The 16,684-nt window shown below is 33.7% G+C and overlaps 1 protein-coding gene across 2 annotated transcripts in view; it reads right to left on the reverse strand.

The window, feature by feature from the left end:
* DPH6 (diphthamine biosynthesis 6) overlaps positions 1 to 16,684 on the reverse strand; it is a 159,811-nt gene that overhangs the window by 118,194 nt on the left and 24,933 nt on the right. The window contains exon 4 of one of the 2 annotated variants that reach the window (XM_056133842.1): positions 9,272 to 11,170. The exons of the other annotated variant lie outside the window; for it this stretch is intronic. Coding sequence (XP_055989817.1) covers positions 10,985 to 11,170 — 186 coding nt within the window. The 3' untranslated portion in view covers positions 9,272 to 10,984. Of the gene's footprint in view, positions 1 to 9,271; positions 11,171 to 16,684 lie in introns of those variants that run through there. 2 annotated transcript variants of the gene reach the window in all.

The raw sequence follows: 16,684 nt of genomic DNA on the forward strand, positions 1-16,684 counted from the left end.
ATCTGACTGTGCTGGGATATAATGTAGTGCCAGGGATCAAACATAGGGCTTTCTACATGCAAAGGAGCCCTAGCCCTTTCAGTCACCCCTCACACCCCGCAACCCCAACTCCACCATACCTCTCCCTACACACTGACAATACTAAACTCTTTTTGTAATTATGTGAAGAAAGTTTTCCATCCCAATATTCCTGTTCCAATAAATGACAGCCTCAGGGAAAAGGGAATAAGAGTGCGAAAACCTCACTACTGAGAGTAAAGCTTCAGGCCTGCAGTAGTGACATCACCTGGGCATTTGAGCAATTAAAGCAGATCTAGATCCTAAAGTCTATGTTTAATACTTAGAAAGTCCCCTTAATGTGTATGTTCACACACCATTTGTTGGAGAGGTGAAAGAAGACAGAATGAGAATTGGAGGGGTGAAAAAAAAAAACAGGCAAAGAATTTAACTAAATGTTGCACACAGAATGTTTATGTAGAGCTGTTTAGAGCTGAGAAGTAGGGAGAGATTAAGTGAAGATACAGCAGCATGGAGAAGAGCAACAACACCTCCTTCATACAACTCTCCATCTTACACAGACATGCCCAAGCTAGTGTGGCAAACACTGCTTTACATACCACTAATAAGAATCTACCAAGAAATGAGACTTGAAATACAAAATATGTCACAGAAGCCAGTAAAAAACAATGCAAGTAAATATGGAAAAATTTAGTTCTGAAAAAGTAGCGACAACAGCAAAGCAAAATTTACATACAATGCTCAGAAGGCTTTCTAATACTCTTTTCTCAAAGTGTAACCATTTAGTTATAGTTACCAGAAAATAAACACTATCCGTTTTAGTCTTACAAATGAAGTATTTTATTATTATCATCATTACTATATTAAATCCACTAAATTCAAAATAGTAGCACTACAGTTTTATATAGATTGTTTATAATGAGATGATAAAATCAGCAACATTAACAACACTAAGCACATTTTAAAAAGGAAGAAGACAAAGTAATGGCTTATACTTGTAGAAGTAATTTGTACAGTGTATATTTTATCAAACATTTATATGATATTAAAAATATATAGTGTCAAATGGTGAATCTAGTATTCTGTAATTTGTTTGGTGAGGAAAACTTAGAAATTATTTCTAAATAATGTCAAACTTATTGTTAACAGAAAACAAACCAACAAATAGAATCTAGGGGGGAAATGAGTTATAATTAGCTAATATAATTGTAACTGCTTTAAAAATAACAGGGATATATATATATATATATATATATATATATATATACACATGTGTGTGTTCATCCACATAGCACATTTATTAGTAAACCACTATGCAGCTGGTCATCTAGGAATATAGCCCCATTAAATCAATGAAAACTGACTTCTCAAAATAGTAGGGCAAAATAACCCTAAGCATCGCATTACATGACTAAGTTGCCCTAACATATATCTCTTTGGTTTTGTTCCAAGTATAAAATAAAGTCAGAGATGGGCAGAATGCTTCTCTCAGCTTGTATTCTCCAAATGTCAAGGAGAGTAAAACAGAATTTCAAGCTGAAGTTTCAGATACATTAAGCAGCCTTTGAACTTCAAAATATAAATAATGCGATAAGCAGGTATATTATTTACAGAAATAAACTAAGCAATGTATAGCAATGGTCTTAGACAGAATCATAATTTTTGATCTACTAATTCTGTCTTGATAGCTGTCATTACAAAATTATTTCTTTTCATGCAGACAATAAATTATGTACTCACATCTAAGTCCTATTATTTACAAAAAAATATTCAAGCCAATTTACAAAATTAGGACCATTAAGGAAATTAGTACATATCCATAGCAAGGAATATTAGCTAGTCGTTAAATTATGTTCATAAGGAAGTTCTGATGACATAGAAAAAGGTTTCTAATATTTTCAGTTTACAAAAGCAATGGAAAAACGTGTATACATAAATGACTATACAAATACATTTGTGAACATGTATAAATTTATGTATGTGTGCTAAATATGTAGGTTACATGTAGGGTATATGTAAAAACATTACCTGAGTGACTAAATTTTGAGTATTTTATTAATATTTTTATATATTTTTAAATTTAAAAATAATTATTTTAAAATCAAAGAAAATTGTTATAATTTATATTTTTTTAAATGGTACGATCAACACTGCAGTTCCAATGTAGCTTATCCACTAAAAAAATACAGTTGTATGTGTATGTCTGCAAGATGACTATTAAGCACCAACTCTCAGAATACAGGCTTTTTTGCACTACTTGTAAGGTAGAAGACAGATGAAAAAGAGAGTCAAAAATAAAGGAACAGAAAATAAAATTTCAAAACTGCAGAAATGCCCAGTTAGAATCTAATAACTAAACAAAGAAGCTCGTATTAATGCTAATTCTACTTTTATTATGCGAAACTGCCAGATAGTTGAAGTAGAAAAATGTAAGGAAATAAATAATAGTTTTACCAACTTATTACAAATCTTGTGTTGAATAAGGAAATAACCTAGTTAAATCATAACAAAACAAAACTTATTTTGTTTTCTACAAAGTTGATAGCTGAAAAGATTCCTTTGTGTTTGCCACATTTAATACAGATTTTTTAATTTCTAGACAATACTATAAACTCAAATATTTGTATAATAAATTCATAAACAATGCCTTTTATAAAACAATGTTTTAACTACTATGTTAATTACTTACAGTAGTTACAACTTACTATATTTTCTCTTCACTTTTCTTGGTTTTAAATGCTTTATAATCATTTCCATATAAGATGTCTTGACTGATTATTTGATTCGAAGTCAATAAAAACATGGCATAAAGAATAAGACATTTTTACAGTCACACTAAATCTGTTATATAAAACAGGGAATTTGGTGAATGCAGTAATTGTACACACAGTAGGGAATTGGTAATTATCAATTAACCATAAAGCAAAAAAGGCATCAACATAAATTTGGCATCTTACAATTATGCAAAATCATTACAGCTAGAGAAGTTTTACATATTATGTAGCCTTGTTTTGTCTACAATAGACATAAATAACATCTGAGAAGAAACTATGTGCTCAGTATCCTGAGGAAGAAATCAAACCACTCAAAGCTGAAGACAAAATTTCTAAGTATAATTTATAAATATAAAGTTTAAGGGATCAAGAACTCCATCAAAAAACAAGGCTTATTGACATTAACCTAAAAATAGGCTCCATAACAGTACCTAGTCTTTGGCAGAATCTGTGTTAAATGATAGCACTAAAGAATATCTGAAGTAAATGCGCTTCCATAAATAAAGGGGGTAGGGTGTTTCTGGCTTTCCAAAGCAACTAATTTAAAATACAAAAGTAAACAGTAGCTAATTAATGACCTTAGGACACACTGAATTGGAGGTTTGATTTAATTTTAGAGTTACTTCATACTTCACTTCAGTATATATATTTGATAGTAAAACTGAAAGCACTGAAAAACTGTATAGATATGTAATTATCTGTAATTATCTCTATCAGAGAGGAACAAGATGAGGAAATATAACTAATATATGGTAGAAATGGAGAAACTCAAAGACTAAATTGTTAAGAATAATTGATAATTTCAAAGTACTGATCAAAACTATAAGCTAAAACAAGAATGAATCATAAGAATAACAATCAAACACACAGGTAGGGTGATACGAAGACTTAAAGACCACAAGATTCTTAGGACAACCCTAGTGACATTAGTGAAATAACGAAGGATGCATGCAAGTCACAGAGAAAACACTACAATATAAGAATATGAAATATTTTAATAGCAAAACATTCACTATAATCATTCTGATGAACATGTAAAACTAACTTTCTTCCTTAAAACTAAAATTGCCAAATCCATAAATAGGCACTATGCCTTAATCATCTACATCTCTAGCAACTATAAAAAAGCGTGTAACAAACACAGAAGGAAAAATAAATAGTATGTTTACATCCTAAACTTCATATAGCATATGCAAACATTATAGATTAGAGACATGTAGCATATGGCATCATCTGTATACACCTTGCACTTATCATTTTTTGAAATTAAAGAAATGAGCATATAAAGTCATCTTTTTTTTTTTTAGAGTTTTTTTTTTTTATTAGTGAAACACCATGAGGTACAGTTGTAGATTTACAATTTTTTGTGCTAGGGTTTCGATTATACAATGATCAGATACCCATCCCTCCATCAGTGCCCATTTTCCACCACCATGGATAATATCCCCCCACCCCCACCCCCCCATCCCCCCCTGCCTCTGTGGCAGGGCAATCCCCTGTGTTCTCTTTCTCCTTTTGGGTGTTGTGGTCTGCAAAAGAGGCATTGAGTGGCAAACATGTTCAGTCCATAGTCTACTTTCGACAAGAGCATATAAAGTCATCTTAAGAAGCTCTTATCTTATAGCCATGTTACCTAACCCATATAATAATGAAAAGGAATTAGATACATATCAAAAAATGACTTATGTTTTAAAAGTTTTTTCTTACATTTTTCTCTGAGAAAGCAAACTTATTAGTCATATGTCCATCAAGCTTTCCTAGTTAAGACTTTTTAGAACACCTGAAAGAACCTTTAGAAATCCGGATTCTGGAAATCTTTCAATTAATTTTTGCCCAAATCACAATCAAAAACAAGGTCCAAAATAGACATATTGAAACACACAAGCTTTGACATCATCTTTACCATGTATAAATAAACTAATATGTAAAACATTAGAAGGAAAGATTAAAGACAAAATAAAGAGTAACAGAATTTCAGTCATACTATAACTGAATACACAGAACAGTTAACTTGTTTAACAACAAAATCAATGGGTAACAATGCCTGATAATAATGATCTTATTAAAGTTAGTTAAGCATTAACAATACAGTAATGCTCCAATACACCAGAAATGTTATACCTAGTGAATGACAACAGCAAGAGCAATAATAACGTAACAATATTTATTGAACTTTCCATTATCACCTATTTTCATTGAGTTATCCCATTAAATCGTCAGAACAACCCTATGGTGTAGGTACTATTACTAAAGCTCACTTTATAAATGTGAAAACAATAGTACAGAGACGTTAAAAAACAGGATCATATGGTTAACATGTGGGACAGTCTAAATTATGCCAAAGTCCTCACTTTATAGATATTAACACTTCTTGTTACATACAAATTATATACTGGTTTCCTTTAATATTATGAAAGTAAAAGATCACTTCTTATCATTAAAATTATATTCAGGAATATACAGTATAACAGGGATTCTTAACTACATCTTGGTCCCTAGACACACAATAGCAACATATATACCTCATCATGACCCATGATGCTGAGGAGGAATATCAACTTATTCTGATATGTCCAGAGCTATTTGCCCCACCTTGAGAATTTCTCAGGACCTAAAACTACACCTCTGTAAAAATACTATTTGTGGCTCATCCAAATAATGCTTGACTCCAAAAGACTTTTAAATGTTTATGTATTCTATTATTTTTTAAAATTCCTTATATTTTATTCCTGGCATCACTCCCACAATTTATAGAACATTACACCTAATGTAATGAAAAGAAAAACACAAAGCTTCAACCCCAAAGACTTTTTTATAAAAGTGTATATTCAAAGATTTTGCTCCAATTTTCACATGCTAGATTCTTATACATATATATTACATATTGCATATAATATATAAACACATACTTCAATATCAACTATAATAAGAAAAACAGAATAAAGATATTTTTCTCAAATTTAATCATTTTCATTCAGCAGCAGTAATGATCTTGTCTCATATTCTACCATCTTGAAGAAATTTAAAGGAATTTTTTTTTGGAATGCTGCTATAAAATTTTCATTGACATTTTAATTAAAAAAAGAAATGTATGTAGAATAAACAGGACATTTCCTCTAACAGTCTGCAGTGGCTGCTCCATTGCTTCTTTGTACAGTATTAGTAAATTATGCAGACTCTCACTAGAGAGCAGCTGTATTTCACTGTCTTCAGTAATGTAATCTACATTTATCATTATTTTAATTAAGCAGTTTCTTAATTTGGTACTCTCATTGCAAAGAAAAAAATACCTTATTCAATTTTTTTGGTAGACAGAATCTTGTCAGTCTTGTAAACCAGAGTTTAATTTAAATCATAATTCTCACTTCAACTGGTCAATATTTTAAAAAAGAATTACCGTATTTGGTTTATTAAGCACTTGTTCATTTTTATTCTATCACCTTAAAATACGGGTGCCTTCTTTATAACAATAGAAAAAGATACTTCTGGAGCTCTCAATTTTAGTCCAAGACATATATTAAAAATAATGTATAATTTCTCACAATGTAAATTCAAGGTAGTTCAGTATTGATAAAATTCACAAATAAGAATTTTTCATGAGAAGCAATACTGCATGTGAGAAAAATCAATTCTGAAGTTTATGTGATTATTTTTCTCATTGGTTCATTTAAAATGCCCGAATCTTTAGCTAAAATCCATCCCTGTGAAGTATAATAGCTTTTAATCATCTTGAAGACAAGTTCTGAGTATTTCTATTCAATTCCATTATTTGTAGCTACAATTTGTAGACTTTTAAGAATTGATGGATAATATTGAAATTCTGTTTGTTTAAATGGTTCACAGAAAACAATCACTATAGTACTATACTAGCACATTTAAACTGCATTTTAATACATATGATATCTCAAATCATATGCCAATAAGAAGTCTGATGTAAGAGTTTTGTATTTGCCAGGCATATGCTGAGCATCTTTCGTGACAGGTACAGAATTAGGAGCTTTTCTGAATTCCAGTAAAAGTAGAAGAAAGCCTTTGCACAAAACAAAAGGAGTATATGTGTCTGTGCAATGTACACAAACACACACATATATATGATACACACATATACACACACACACACGAAGAGAGAGTGAATATATGCTATTTTATTTTGCTTTTATTTATGTTTTTTTGGTAGTCAAACCCAGCATTGCTCATAGACTACTCCAGGCTCATGTTTGTGTGTCATTCCCTAAGGAACACAGGGAATCATACAAAGCTGACATTGAACCTGGGGTTTCCGCATGCAAAGCAAGTGCTTCAGCACTTTAAGCTATCTTCCAGGACTGCAAAGTTTCTCTTAAACTCTATAACTTTTGTGGGCCTTTCAACTCCCATCACCATCTTAAGCAGAAAATCTCCACTTTCATCTATTTGAGTGTTTTGCTGTTTTGTTTTGTTTTGTTTTGTTTTTAGCCAGAGAAAGCAAATATGACTTGCCAATAGGAATGAGGGCTGGGCTTGTTCAGTTACATTGTTGCCTAGCATGTGTGAGGCCCTGTGTTCAATTCTTGATACCACACATACACACACACACACACACACACACACACAACCCATGTATGAATAAGAACTAAGAACACAGGTAAATGAAAAAGTATTCCCAGATACAGCATTTAAGAAAGAAAAAAAATAAATGGCCCCCTTTTTTTTGGAACTCTCTACAGAAGTTTATAAACATGACTTTTAAGTTTGGAGATGAGGTCTGTAGGGAATTGGAAGTTAATACACATCTCCGTTTCTTGGTTCATAATGCTAAGTAATTGTATGGCAGCTTTAAGATCCACAGCAATCATCACAAGCTATGAAATGGCATTTTAAAAAAAGTGCATTATATGTGTTCAGATTTATATTAAAACGCCTGCTGTAAAATAATACCACTAACCTTCACAGTGTGATTTTTGGATTAAAGTTACCATTATAGTTTGGGCATCTAAAATGATGCAGCCAATTAATATATATTATCTCTAATCCTTCACAAATCCTCAAAAGATAAGGTATTTTCTTCCCAAAGCAGAACCAAAGGTCAAAAAAATTAAAAATCATATATTTGATATTACATAGAGAATACATGGAAAAGCTAAAATGTAGTCCATACATCTTTAACTAAAATACTTTCAGAAATAAGTTAGTCTTTAGAAGTTTTCTCTTCAAAACACAGCTAAACACAGTAGCTGCTTTTATATCATATAACTTTATAAAAAATACTGTTTTATAAGTAAAAACTAGCTAGCAACATGTACAATCCAATTGAAAACTAAAGAAGGAAATCTAAAATTTAAATCAATAGTAAGAATAAATGACTTAGCCACTGTGTAACTTCCAGAGTTTGAATTTAAATAATGTGATGTATAGAACTAGGGCTGCCAAACTCAGGTACAAGTAAAAGTTAACTTCTAGACAGCTTATTCAGATTCTAATTAGAAGGAAGAAATTAATACAGTGGAATGAAATAATTTTTTGAAACATTCCTATTGGAACTCAACTTCAAAAAGAAATTTCATGAAGAGACAGTACAGTTTGTAAGATTCCTTCTGTCTCAAATTACTCTGATGAATGTCTGATAAAATTTGAGATTTACAACACTGGGTAATGACATGAGGTAGCTAATAATTTCAAATGAATCCTTAGAATGGTCTTTTGTTCCCTTTGTTTAAAGTAAAGCCGCTACTGAAAAAAAAACCAAGAATGTCTACTGAGGAAAAAAGAGTCTCTTGTCTGAGCAAAAGTTAAATTTAAATATCCTGCTTCTTACCTGAAAATTCTGAATTATCGGCATGCGGCCTCTATTCACTACTGACCTATAGAGGGCACTGTTGCATCAGCTTTGAAGCTTTACAATAGATTCTAAGAAAAAGAATCTATACGTAATGTGCAGTTTCTTTTAAAGGATCAAATGCACGGAAATCTAAATTTAAACCTAATATAAGGGGGGGACACCTAAAATGTATGTTTTTCTAAAATAGGCTGGACTTCAGTGGGGCAAAAAACTTAACAAAAACAACTGTCAAACTGAGAACACTGCACTGCACACGTTTTGCATTTTCCTTTGTAGTGCTTTCACGAGAAAGGTAACTAATCATAGCATCTCCTTATCCATTGGAAACAGCATCCCATTGCAGAATCCTCTTTACAATCAATAGGAAAATGAATGTGGCACCTCATGCAATCCTTCCATAATTCTATCAGCAGAAAGAATGCAGTCTGTTTGCATACTTTTGTCTAAAAGGCCAATTCCATTTGTCCCCTCTTTGGGTAAAATGACAGCTACAGATCAATCACTCTTACATGGAAGTAAACACACTGGGAAAAAAAAAAGGATAGAAACTGAAAACCTTGCCTTTTTCATATGAAATTTTATTTTATATAAAAAAAACTCAAACTCAAAGAAAATGCAAAATATAAATGACAAAGTGTTTTTATTTTCTTCTCATAGACATATATATATTTTGTGCTACTGTACAACAGTACCAAGGAATAAAGTAAGTTACACATAATAGTACTGACAACATTTAGTGATTATATATGGATAGCATTCAATTAAGCTTCCAGATATTTTCCGTTCTTTCACATCATTCTTATTACAATTTAAGTACAGTGCCAAAGGCTTTTTCAAATACATATGTTTACAATGCATTACAATAAGACTAGTAAGTATAAAAATCTTATTATGCTACTACTTAATTTTTTCCACTTGTTTATTCACCAAAAATTTAAGTATTTGACACTACAAATAATACAAAAGTGAAAAGGGATGTTAAATTATTTTATTTTGATGGTCCTTCATTTTTGAGCCACTATAAAAATATCAAAATGAACGATAACAATTATACAAATTGAGAAAGGAGGATACTTCACTTACACTAGTTCACATCCCCAAATCACACATTAGACAAATCAACATCAATACAGGTACCATCATAAAACTGAAGCATCTAAAAATCATCCCAAATTCCCTAGAAAAATAGTATACAAGTCATTCTGTCACTCTCAAACTTCGATAGAGATTAGCACCATCTCCCAAATCAAAGTGCGGAACTGTGAAAGTGTTAAAATTCTTCAATAATATGCCAACCTACTCATAAATCAGAAAGAGGGGAAAGGGCTTCGGATCGTATGTAGATTTGATTTTATTACAAAAGCCTTAGTTTAACAAGTTATTTTCAGCAATAAAAGTCAAAAGTAAAGCATTGTTAAAGTAGCTAGCACTGACTCTAAGACTCTTATTAACTTAACAAAAATGCTACTTGAGTATAGTTCCCTTAAATTATTAATTTATGAGTTTTGCTTACTCTCCTCCTGAGGCAAGGCAATTGGTAGGTATGTTGGATGCATGTAAATAAACAGAAAGCTTTTATAATAGTCTGATAATACACTAACATAATAAAACAACCCCTTTTAATGAACACTGAATGCACAATCTTATGACCCAAGATTATATAAATGGGCTATATAATTTAAAGAAATTGTAACATCCTCTACGAAGTAAATGCACAAATTCAGAAAAATTAAACACAAGGCTATTACGTTTCATTGATCTGATAAAAAGCTTACAGCAGGATCAGTACTGTGACTATGAAGAATATTTCACATGCAATTTAAAGAAATCTAAAGGAAAATGCTAACTGAGAAAATGTATTTGAAATATTGGTTTTCATTTACCACAAGGATAATTGCCAAAAAAAGGTAATATCTTTTTAATATTCAGGATATTTAGCAAGATATTTTAGTTTACTAATGTAGAAAGAAATGTAGCATATTAAAATCAATTTTAGTTAACTCTAATTTATGCAAAGCTTGATTGTAAGCAATAGCTGCTAAAAGGATGCAGCATTGTTGATTCATATACAAGCATTTTACTTAACTACATTGGATAATAGCAGTGCTCCTAGAGGAGTATAAAAAGCAAAGTGATTAGCAGTCATTACTGTTAATTAATGCTCACATTACATTCCTTGGGATGAATCTCTTTTAAGTTAAATAAATGGGAAGTTTATTTTTGAAGGATTGCCAAACTTTGCCTAGGTAAGTATTAGAATAAACCGTCAACTACCGGTAAGCAGAATGAAAAACAGGGACAGATCAGCATCCAATTAGTATGTCTAAGTTTTTAAACAGGAAAAGGGTTGAGGGGAATGAGTAAAACTGGAAACTCATACTTCACATTCTGCAATCTCACTGATAAAAGGAGGAAATGTGTGTTTATCAAACTTGCTGTGAGTGCACAGTTCATTTGGAGTCCTGTAAACAATCGCCTGGCTGCCCACTTCCAAATGCTTGTGAAAATCTGAGGGATTCAGAGCATCATATTCAGCAAGCAAGGTCACTTTAGTGATGCCCTGGAAATGGGAAATTAGGAAAACGTGGCAATCAGAGGCTTAGGGTTGACCAGAAAAACCCCCAAGGCTGGCTCACCATCTTTCACCACCAGCCAGGCTGTCTCTGCTTATTCAGTGTTAACACAACAGGGCTGCAAGGGAATGAAAAGAACTCCACACACCTAACTGGGACATTGGCTTTCTTGTTTAGAAAATGATAGGCATTTGTCACAGAAGGGAAAAAAAAAAACTCAAACTCAGCTTTCAAATACCAGTGCTGAAAGAAAAACAGGCTTCTCGTGAACCTTCAGAAAAAAGACCTAGGGAATGGCGACATCCTGTTGATTATCAGGTTTCCTTTCCTCCTATACCATTCTGTGCATTTTAAAATGGAAGCCAAATCTTCAACAAAGAAGCTTCAAATGTGATGCATGCTCATTAGTGGGGAAAAATTTTTAAAATTCAAATGTGCAAAAATTATACAAACACTCAATACTTTCCACATACAGACTTAAAATATATCCTTTGGATATTTTCTATGCATGTATTTGTATAACTGCACTTTACAGAAATATAATTATAGCATACAGAGCATTTGGTAATATATTTTGTTCCTTAATAATATATACAAATTTCTACAACTTCATTTTAATGCTCTACAGTACCCCATTATAGGGATATGCTACAATATAGTTACCCTAAATTTTTGAGTGCCTCCTTAATTATTGACTTGGACTAAATCTCCCAAAGTAGAACTGCTTGGTAAAGAGTTAGTTGATTTTTTTGTGTGTGCCTGATGACTTCTGCCAAATTACCCTGAGAGAGGCTGAATAAAATTATGGGTCTGCTAGAGGTATGTAAGGGTAACAGTTTTTCCAAAATCAGCATCATTTGTCAATCCAGCCAAATTAATAGCCTCATTTTTTAATTAGTGAGGCTGAACATTTCTTTGTTCTTGAGTTTCTCTACTTGTGAACTGCCTGTTCATATACTCAGCTCATTTCTCTATTTGAAGTTCAGTTTTCAAATATCTATAAGACAGTGAGATATTCCTTCTCAAATTCTACCTGAGGGCACCACCAAAAGAGACTATCTTGAAGAGGAGATGACAGTTGTTAAAACATGCAAAGACCCCTCTTAGGGTTGGTAATTTTGCATGACACTATCTGGCCACAAAATATTATAGAAGGGCACTTCTTAATATACCCACAAAGAATAAGAAATATTACAAACTGAACTGGTGTTGCAACATCCACCATCAGCAATGAATGTTTTGTTGTATTGTTGGGTTTCTGTTATTCTGGGAGAAAAATGTGAACACATAGAAAGTCTACATTCTACACTTATTTTGGGGAGGGGTGGGAGTTGGGGGATAGGCGGGTGGCAGGAGGGAACAGCAGGCTGGAAATTTCTGTGCTTGGGCCAACACTCGTGGGTACTTGCAGGCCTATACCCAGGGGTGTCACAGGATCATGTAGTGCCAGAGATTGAAGTGAGGCCTGACCATGAAAGTCAAGCACCCATCCTGTGCTTTCTCCCAAGTCCCTCCAAATTGTCTTATTTTATAAGTCAAGGAAGAATGAATGATGAATGAATAATGAAGCAAGTTTCTCATGTTATTATCTTGGATCAATGACTTATTAAATGTGTCATTCCTAAGAAAAGTAGTAAGTATTAAAAATAAAAATGAAAGAAGAAAAGAGAAAGGTGCCCTCCTTCCTCCAAAAGTCAATTTAATTTAGGGCCACATACTCACAGAACCATGAAACTGATAAAATAGTCAAGTATGATAAAGTAGTTTCTAACTCATCATCAAAAAGAGGATCAAATTAGGTTGTAACTTCAAACTACCATCACATTTTTTCTCTTTTAGATAAACAATAGCTTAAAAAACATAAAAAGCTGCAACCTAGAAGAGTGCTTCTCAAAGTGTTAAGAATCACTTCTTTAAAAAAAAAATCTCTAAACCGTCAAAAAAATCTCTGTAAACCACAATATGAAAAATTAATAAAATATTCAGGAGCGGGGTGTGGGTGAAGTGGGTAGAGGTCTAAAATGTGAGCTAATTTTTATTATTAGGTTCAAAGATATAAAATCATTTTTAAATGGCTACAAAGTTTCCAAATGCTTATTTTTAATTTCTAAAAATAGCTGACCTTTCACAAATAACAGACACATTTCATGGACCAGTCTCTAGACCACACTTGAGTAGCAACAATGATCTATAATTATTCTGAGAGCTCTGAAATGAGATGAGATCAAACACAGACTGAACACTTTGATCCCTGACTTAATAACTCCACCTCTCCTTATCAAACCATATGCCTGCCTCTCTGTCTCATTGCTAATCCACACATACCTTATTGGTTTCCATTCACAATGTATGTCTATTGTTAGGTGGTAATATCAACATGAATGAATACAAATGCAATTCTGAGAGGTAGCAGAATGCTGTATTAAAACTATATCTTTCAGGGGCAGAAGCAATAGTACAGCAGGGAGGGCACTTGCCTTGCACACGGCAACCCAGTTTCAATCTCCAGTACCCTGAGCACTGCCAGGAATGATCCCTGAGTGCAGAGCCAGGAGTAAGCCTTAAGCACCCACACAACAACAACAACAACAACAACAAAAAAAAAACCCAAAAAACCCAACGACCTCTTTCTAGCTGCATATTTTTGAACTAGTTGTTTAAAGTGTTTGGCAAATAGTGTTATAAACTGGAGTAATTATAATTATGTAAATTTTTTGTTTATTTTAGGTCCACACTTGAAGCTAATCCAGGCTTACTCCTGGCTATGTGTTCAGGGATCACTCCTGGTGGGGTTCAGAGGAGCATATTGGATGTTGATGATCAGACCCAGGTCAGTTTTGTGCAAGGCAAGTGCCCTACCCCATATACTACCTCTCCACTCCCCTAAAATAAGTAACTGAAAAAAATGTCTCTGGGATTTTTCACAATAAATCTACTGTAGCACCGTCCTCTCGTTGCTCATCAATTTGCTCGAGCAGGTACCAGTAATGTCTCACAACAAATTGTGAGACTTGTTGTTACTGTTTTTTGGCATATCAAATACATCACGGGTAGCTTGCCAGGCTTTACCGTGCGGGTAAGATACTCTCGGTAGCTTGCCGGGCTCTCTGAGAGGGGCAGAGGAATCAAAACTGGGTCGCGCAAGTGCAAGGCAAATGCCCGACCAGCTGTGCTAACACTCCAGCCCAACAATAAATATAGAAACTAAAATGAATTAATTGCATGGTCTTCCATTTTCTTACAACTAAAAGAAACAAAATTATTCCAAGGACCCAAACACTATTCAGAGAAGATTCTGAAGACTGCACTTGTACTCCTTTGTTCCTTGCAGCACCGCTCACAATAGCCAAAATTTGGAAACAATCCAAGTGTCCAAGAACAGATAACTGGATAAAGAAACTATGGCACATATACACGACGGAGTACTACTAAACTTGGTGTGATTCACCACTACGTGGATGGATCTGGAAAGTACCATGCTGAGTAAAATTAGTCAAAAGAGAAGGGACACACTCAATATTCTTTTTCATATGTGGGATATAAAGAAACTTAGTACAGGAGTTAAAAAAAAAAAAGGCCCAAGGTCACAGAAACTGACAACTTATCTTCAATAGGAAGCTTACCATAGGGGATTCAGGGAATCACTGTAGAAGGGCTTGGGGGTTGGGGGGGGGGGGGGTGCACAGGGACAATGGTGGAGGGAAGTGGACACTGGTAGAGGGTGTGATGCTAGAATGTTTAATGCATGAAAGTCTACCACTAACACTTTTGTAAACCATGGTGCCAAAAATAAAAATAAATAAAAAACAAAACAAAAAACTCATCCCCAAGTGTGTTGCCTATTCTCTGACCCCTAGCACTTCCTACCTAAAATTTTAGGATGCCACTTTGCAATCTATTGTCTTAAGATTTTAATATCATTATGGTCCCTTTTTAAGGGCCAGGGGCTAGGAGCTGAGGACACTACCAGGAATTGAGTCTAGGCTCTCATACAGACAAGGAAAGTGCTCTAATACTCAGCTGTATTTCCATCATTTTAATATATTTTGCTCTAATACTCAGCTGTATTTCCATCATTTTAATATATTTTTTGGAAGATGTCATCATCATCTGCTTTTAGATGATATTTCAAAGTGATTCTTTTAATTCTTTAGAAGTACAAGATGACACCCTGACATCACAGCACATAACATAGTATGTTATAGGATCAGAGGGAAACTGATTCTGAACCTAGTAGTCATGAATATTTCCAGGCTACAAGACTTTCAGAAATTAATGTAGTTTAAATAATAGTTTTTAAACTTCAAAATGAATAGATCTCAGTGCAACCAATAAATCAAACTTGGACCTCTCCGAAGGAAAAACAAATTACATATACAATTTTTCACAAAATTTCAGGGTTCAAAAATACCCCCCTCCAGGACTAAAAAGTTAGTATAGGATATAAGGCACTTGCTTTGCTTGCAGCTGATTCTGGTTCAATCCCTGTCACTGCCTATCATTCCCCAGCCACCAGCAGGAGGTATTCCTGTATAAAGAGCTTCAAGGAGACCCTGGCCAGTAGTAGCCATAGATAGAAGTAGCTATTTATCTTTAACTAATAGATAGACACCTCTCTCCTCCCAGTTAAGAAGTCTTGTCTTAAAGAATCACATTTCCTATACAGAAGTCCACTGGAATGAACTTTATTAGCTTTCTGTGATCATGTCCAGATATTATGACCAGAAAATGAGTAAAACTGTGATGATGGTTAAGAAGTCATGAAAATTTACCACGAGATAAATAAAAGTTACTGAAGGATCTAAATTGTAAATGATTCAAAAGGGACACAATGAGTTATAAACAAATGATGATGCTTCTTCCACCTTACCTTACTACCGAGTAAGATTACTATTGCTTGAAAAGGAATCTATAGAGAAGCCTTTAAATAGGCTATTCTAAAGGCTCTAGAACCAATTCCCTACTAGATAGCAAAGAATTCTAGTACAAGGAAATTAAGTAACACATCTCATAGTTTCTGCCTCTTCTGATTTATCAATGTGTTGGGGTTTTGGGGGGGGAGGTGGGGTTGTTTTGTTTTGTTTTGCTTTTTGGGTCACACCCGGTGATGCTCAGGGGTTACTCCTGGTTCTGCACTCAGGAATTATTCCTGGCGGTACTCAGGGGACCATATGGGAAGCTGGGAATTGAACCCGGGTTGGGCACGTGCAAGGCAAACGCCCTACCCGCTGTGCTATCACTCCAGCTCCCTCAATGTGTTTTTTAATGGAAATCTACAAGCATCAGTATAAGCTAAATCTTGGTTAGATAGGCTCAAATTTCTTTGGTAAGTTTAAGAATTTCTCATTTAGTACCCAACTAAGTGAGCAAGAATGTCACATGACCACACAGGTCACCACTGTAAATGCAATGAATAAATGTACTATATATAATTCTGCTAGTGTTGAGAGATAATTGCTTCTATACACAAGAGAGCGCATAAGAGCCCTATTATATTGCCT

The sequence above is a fragment of the Sorex fumeus genome, unplaced genomic scaffold, assembly GCF_029834395.1.
Source record: "Sorex fumeus unplaced genomic scaffold, SorFum_2.1 ptg000098l, whole genome shotgun sequence".
NCBI classification, from domain to species: domain Eukaryota; kingdom Metazoa; phylum Chordata; class Mammalia; order Eulipotyphla; family Soricidae; genus Sorex; species Sorex fumeus.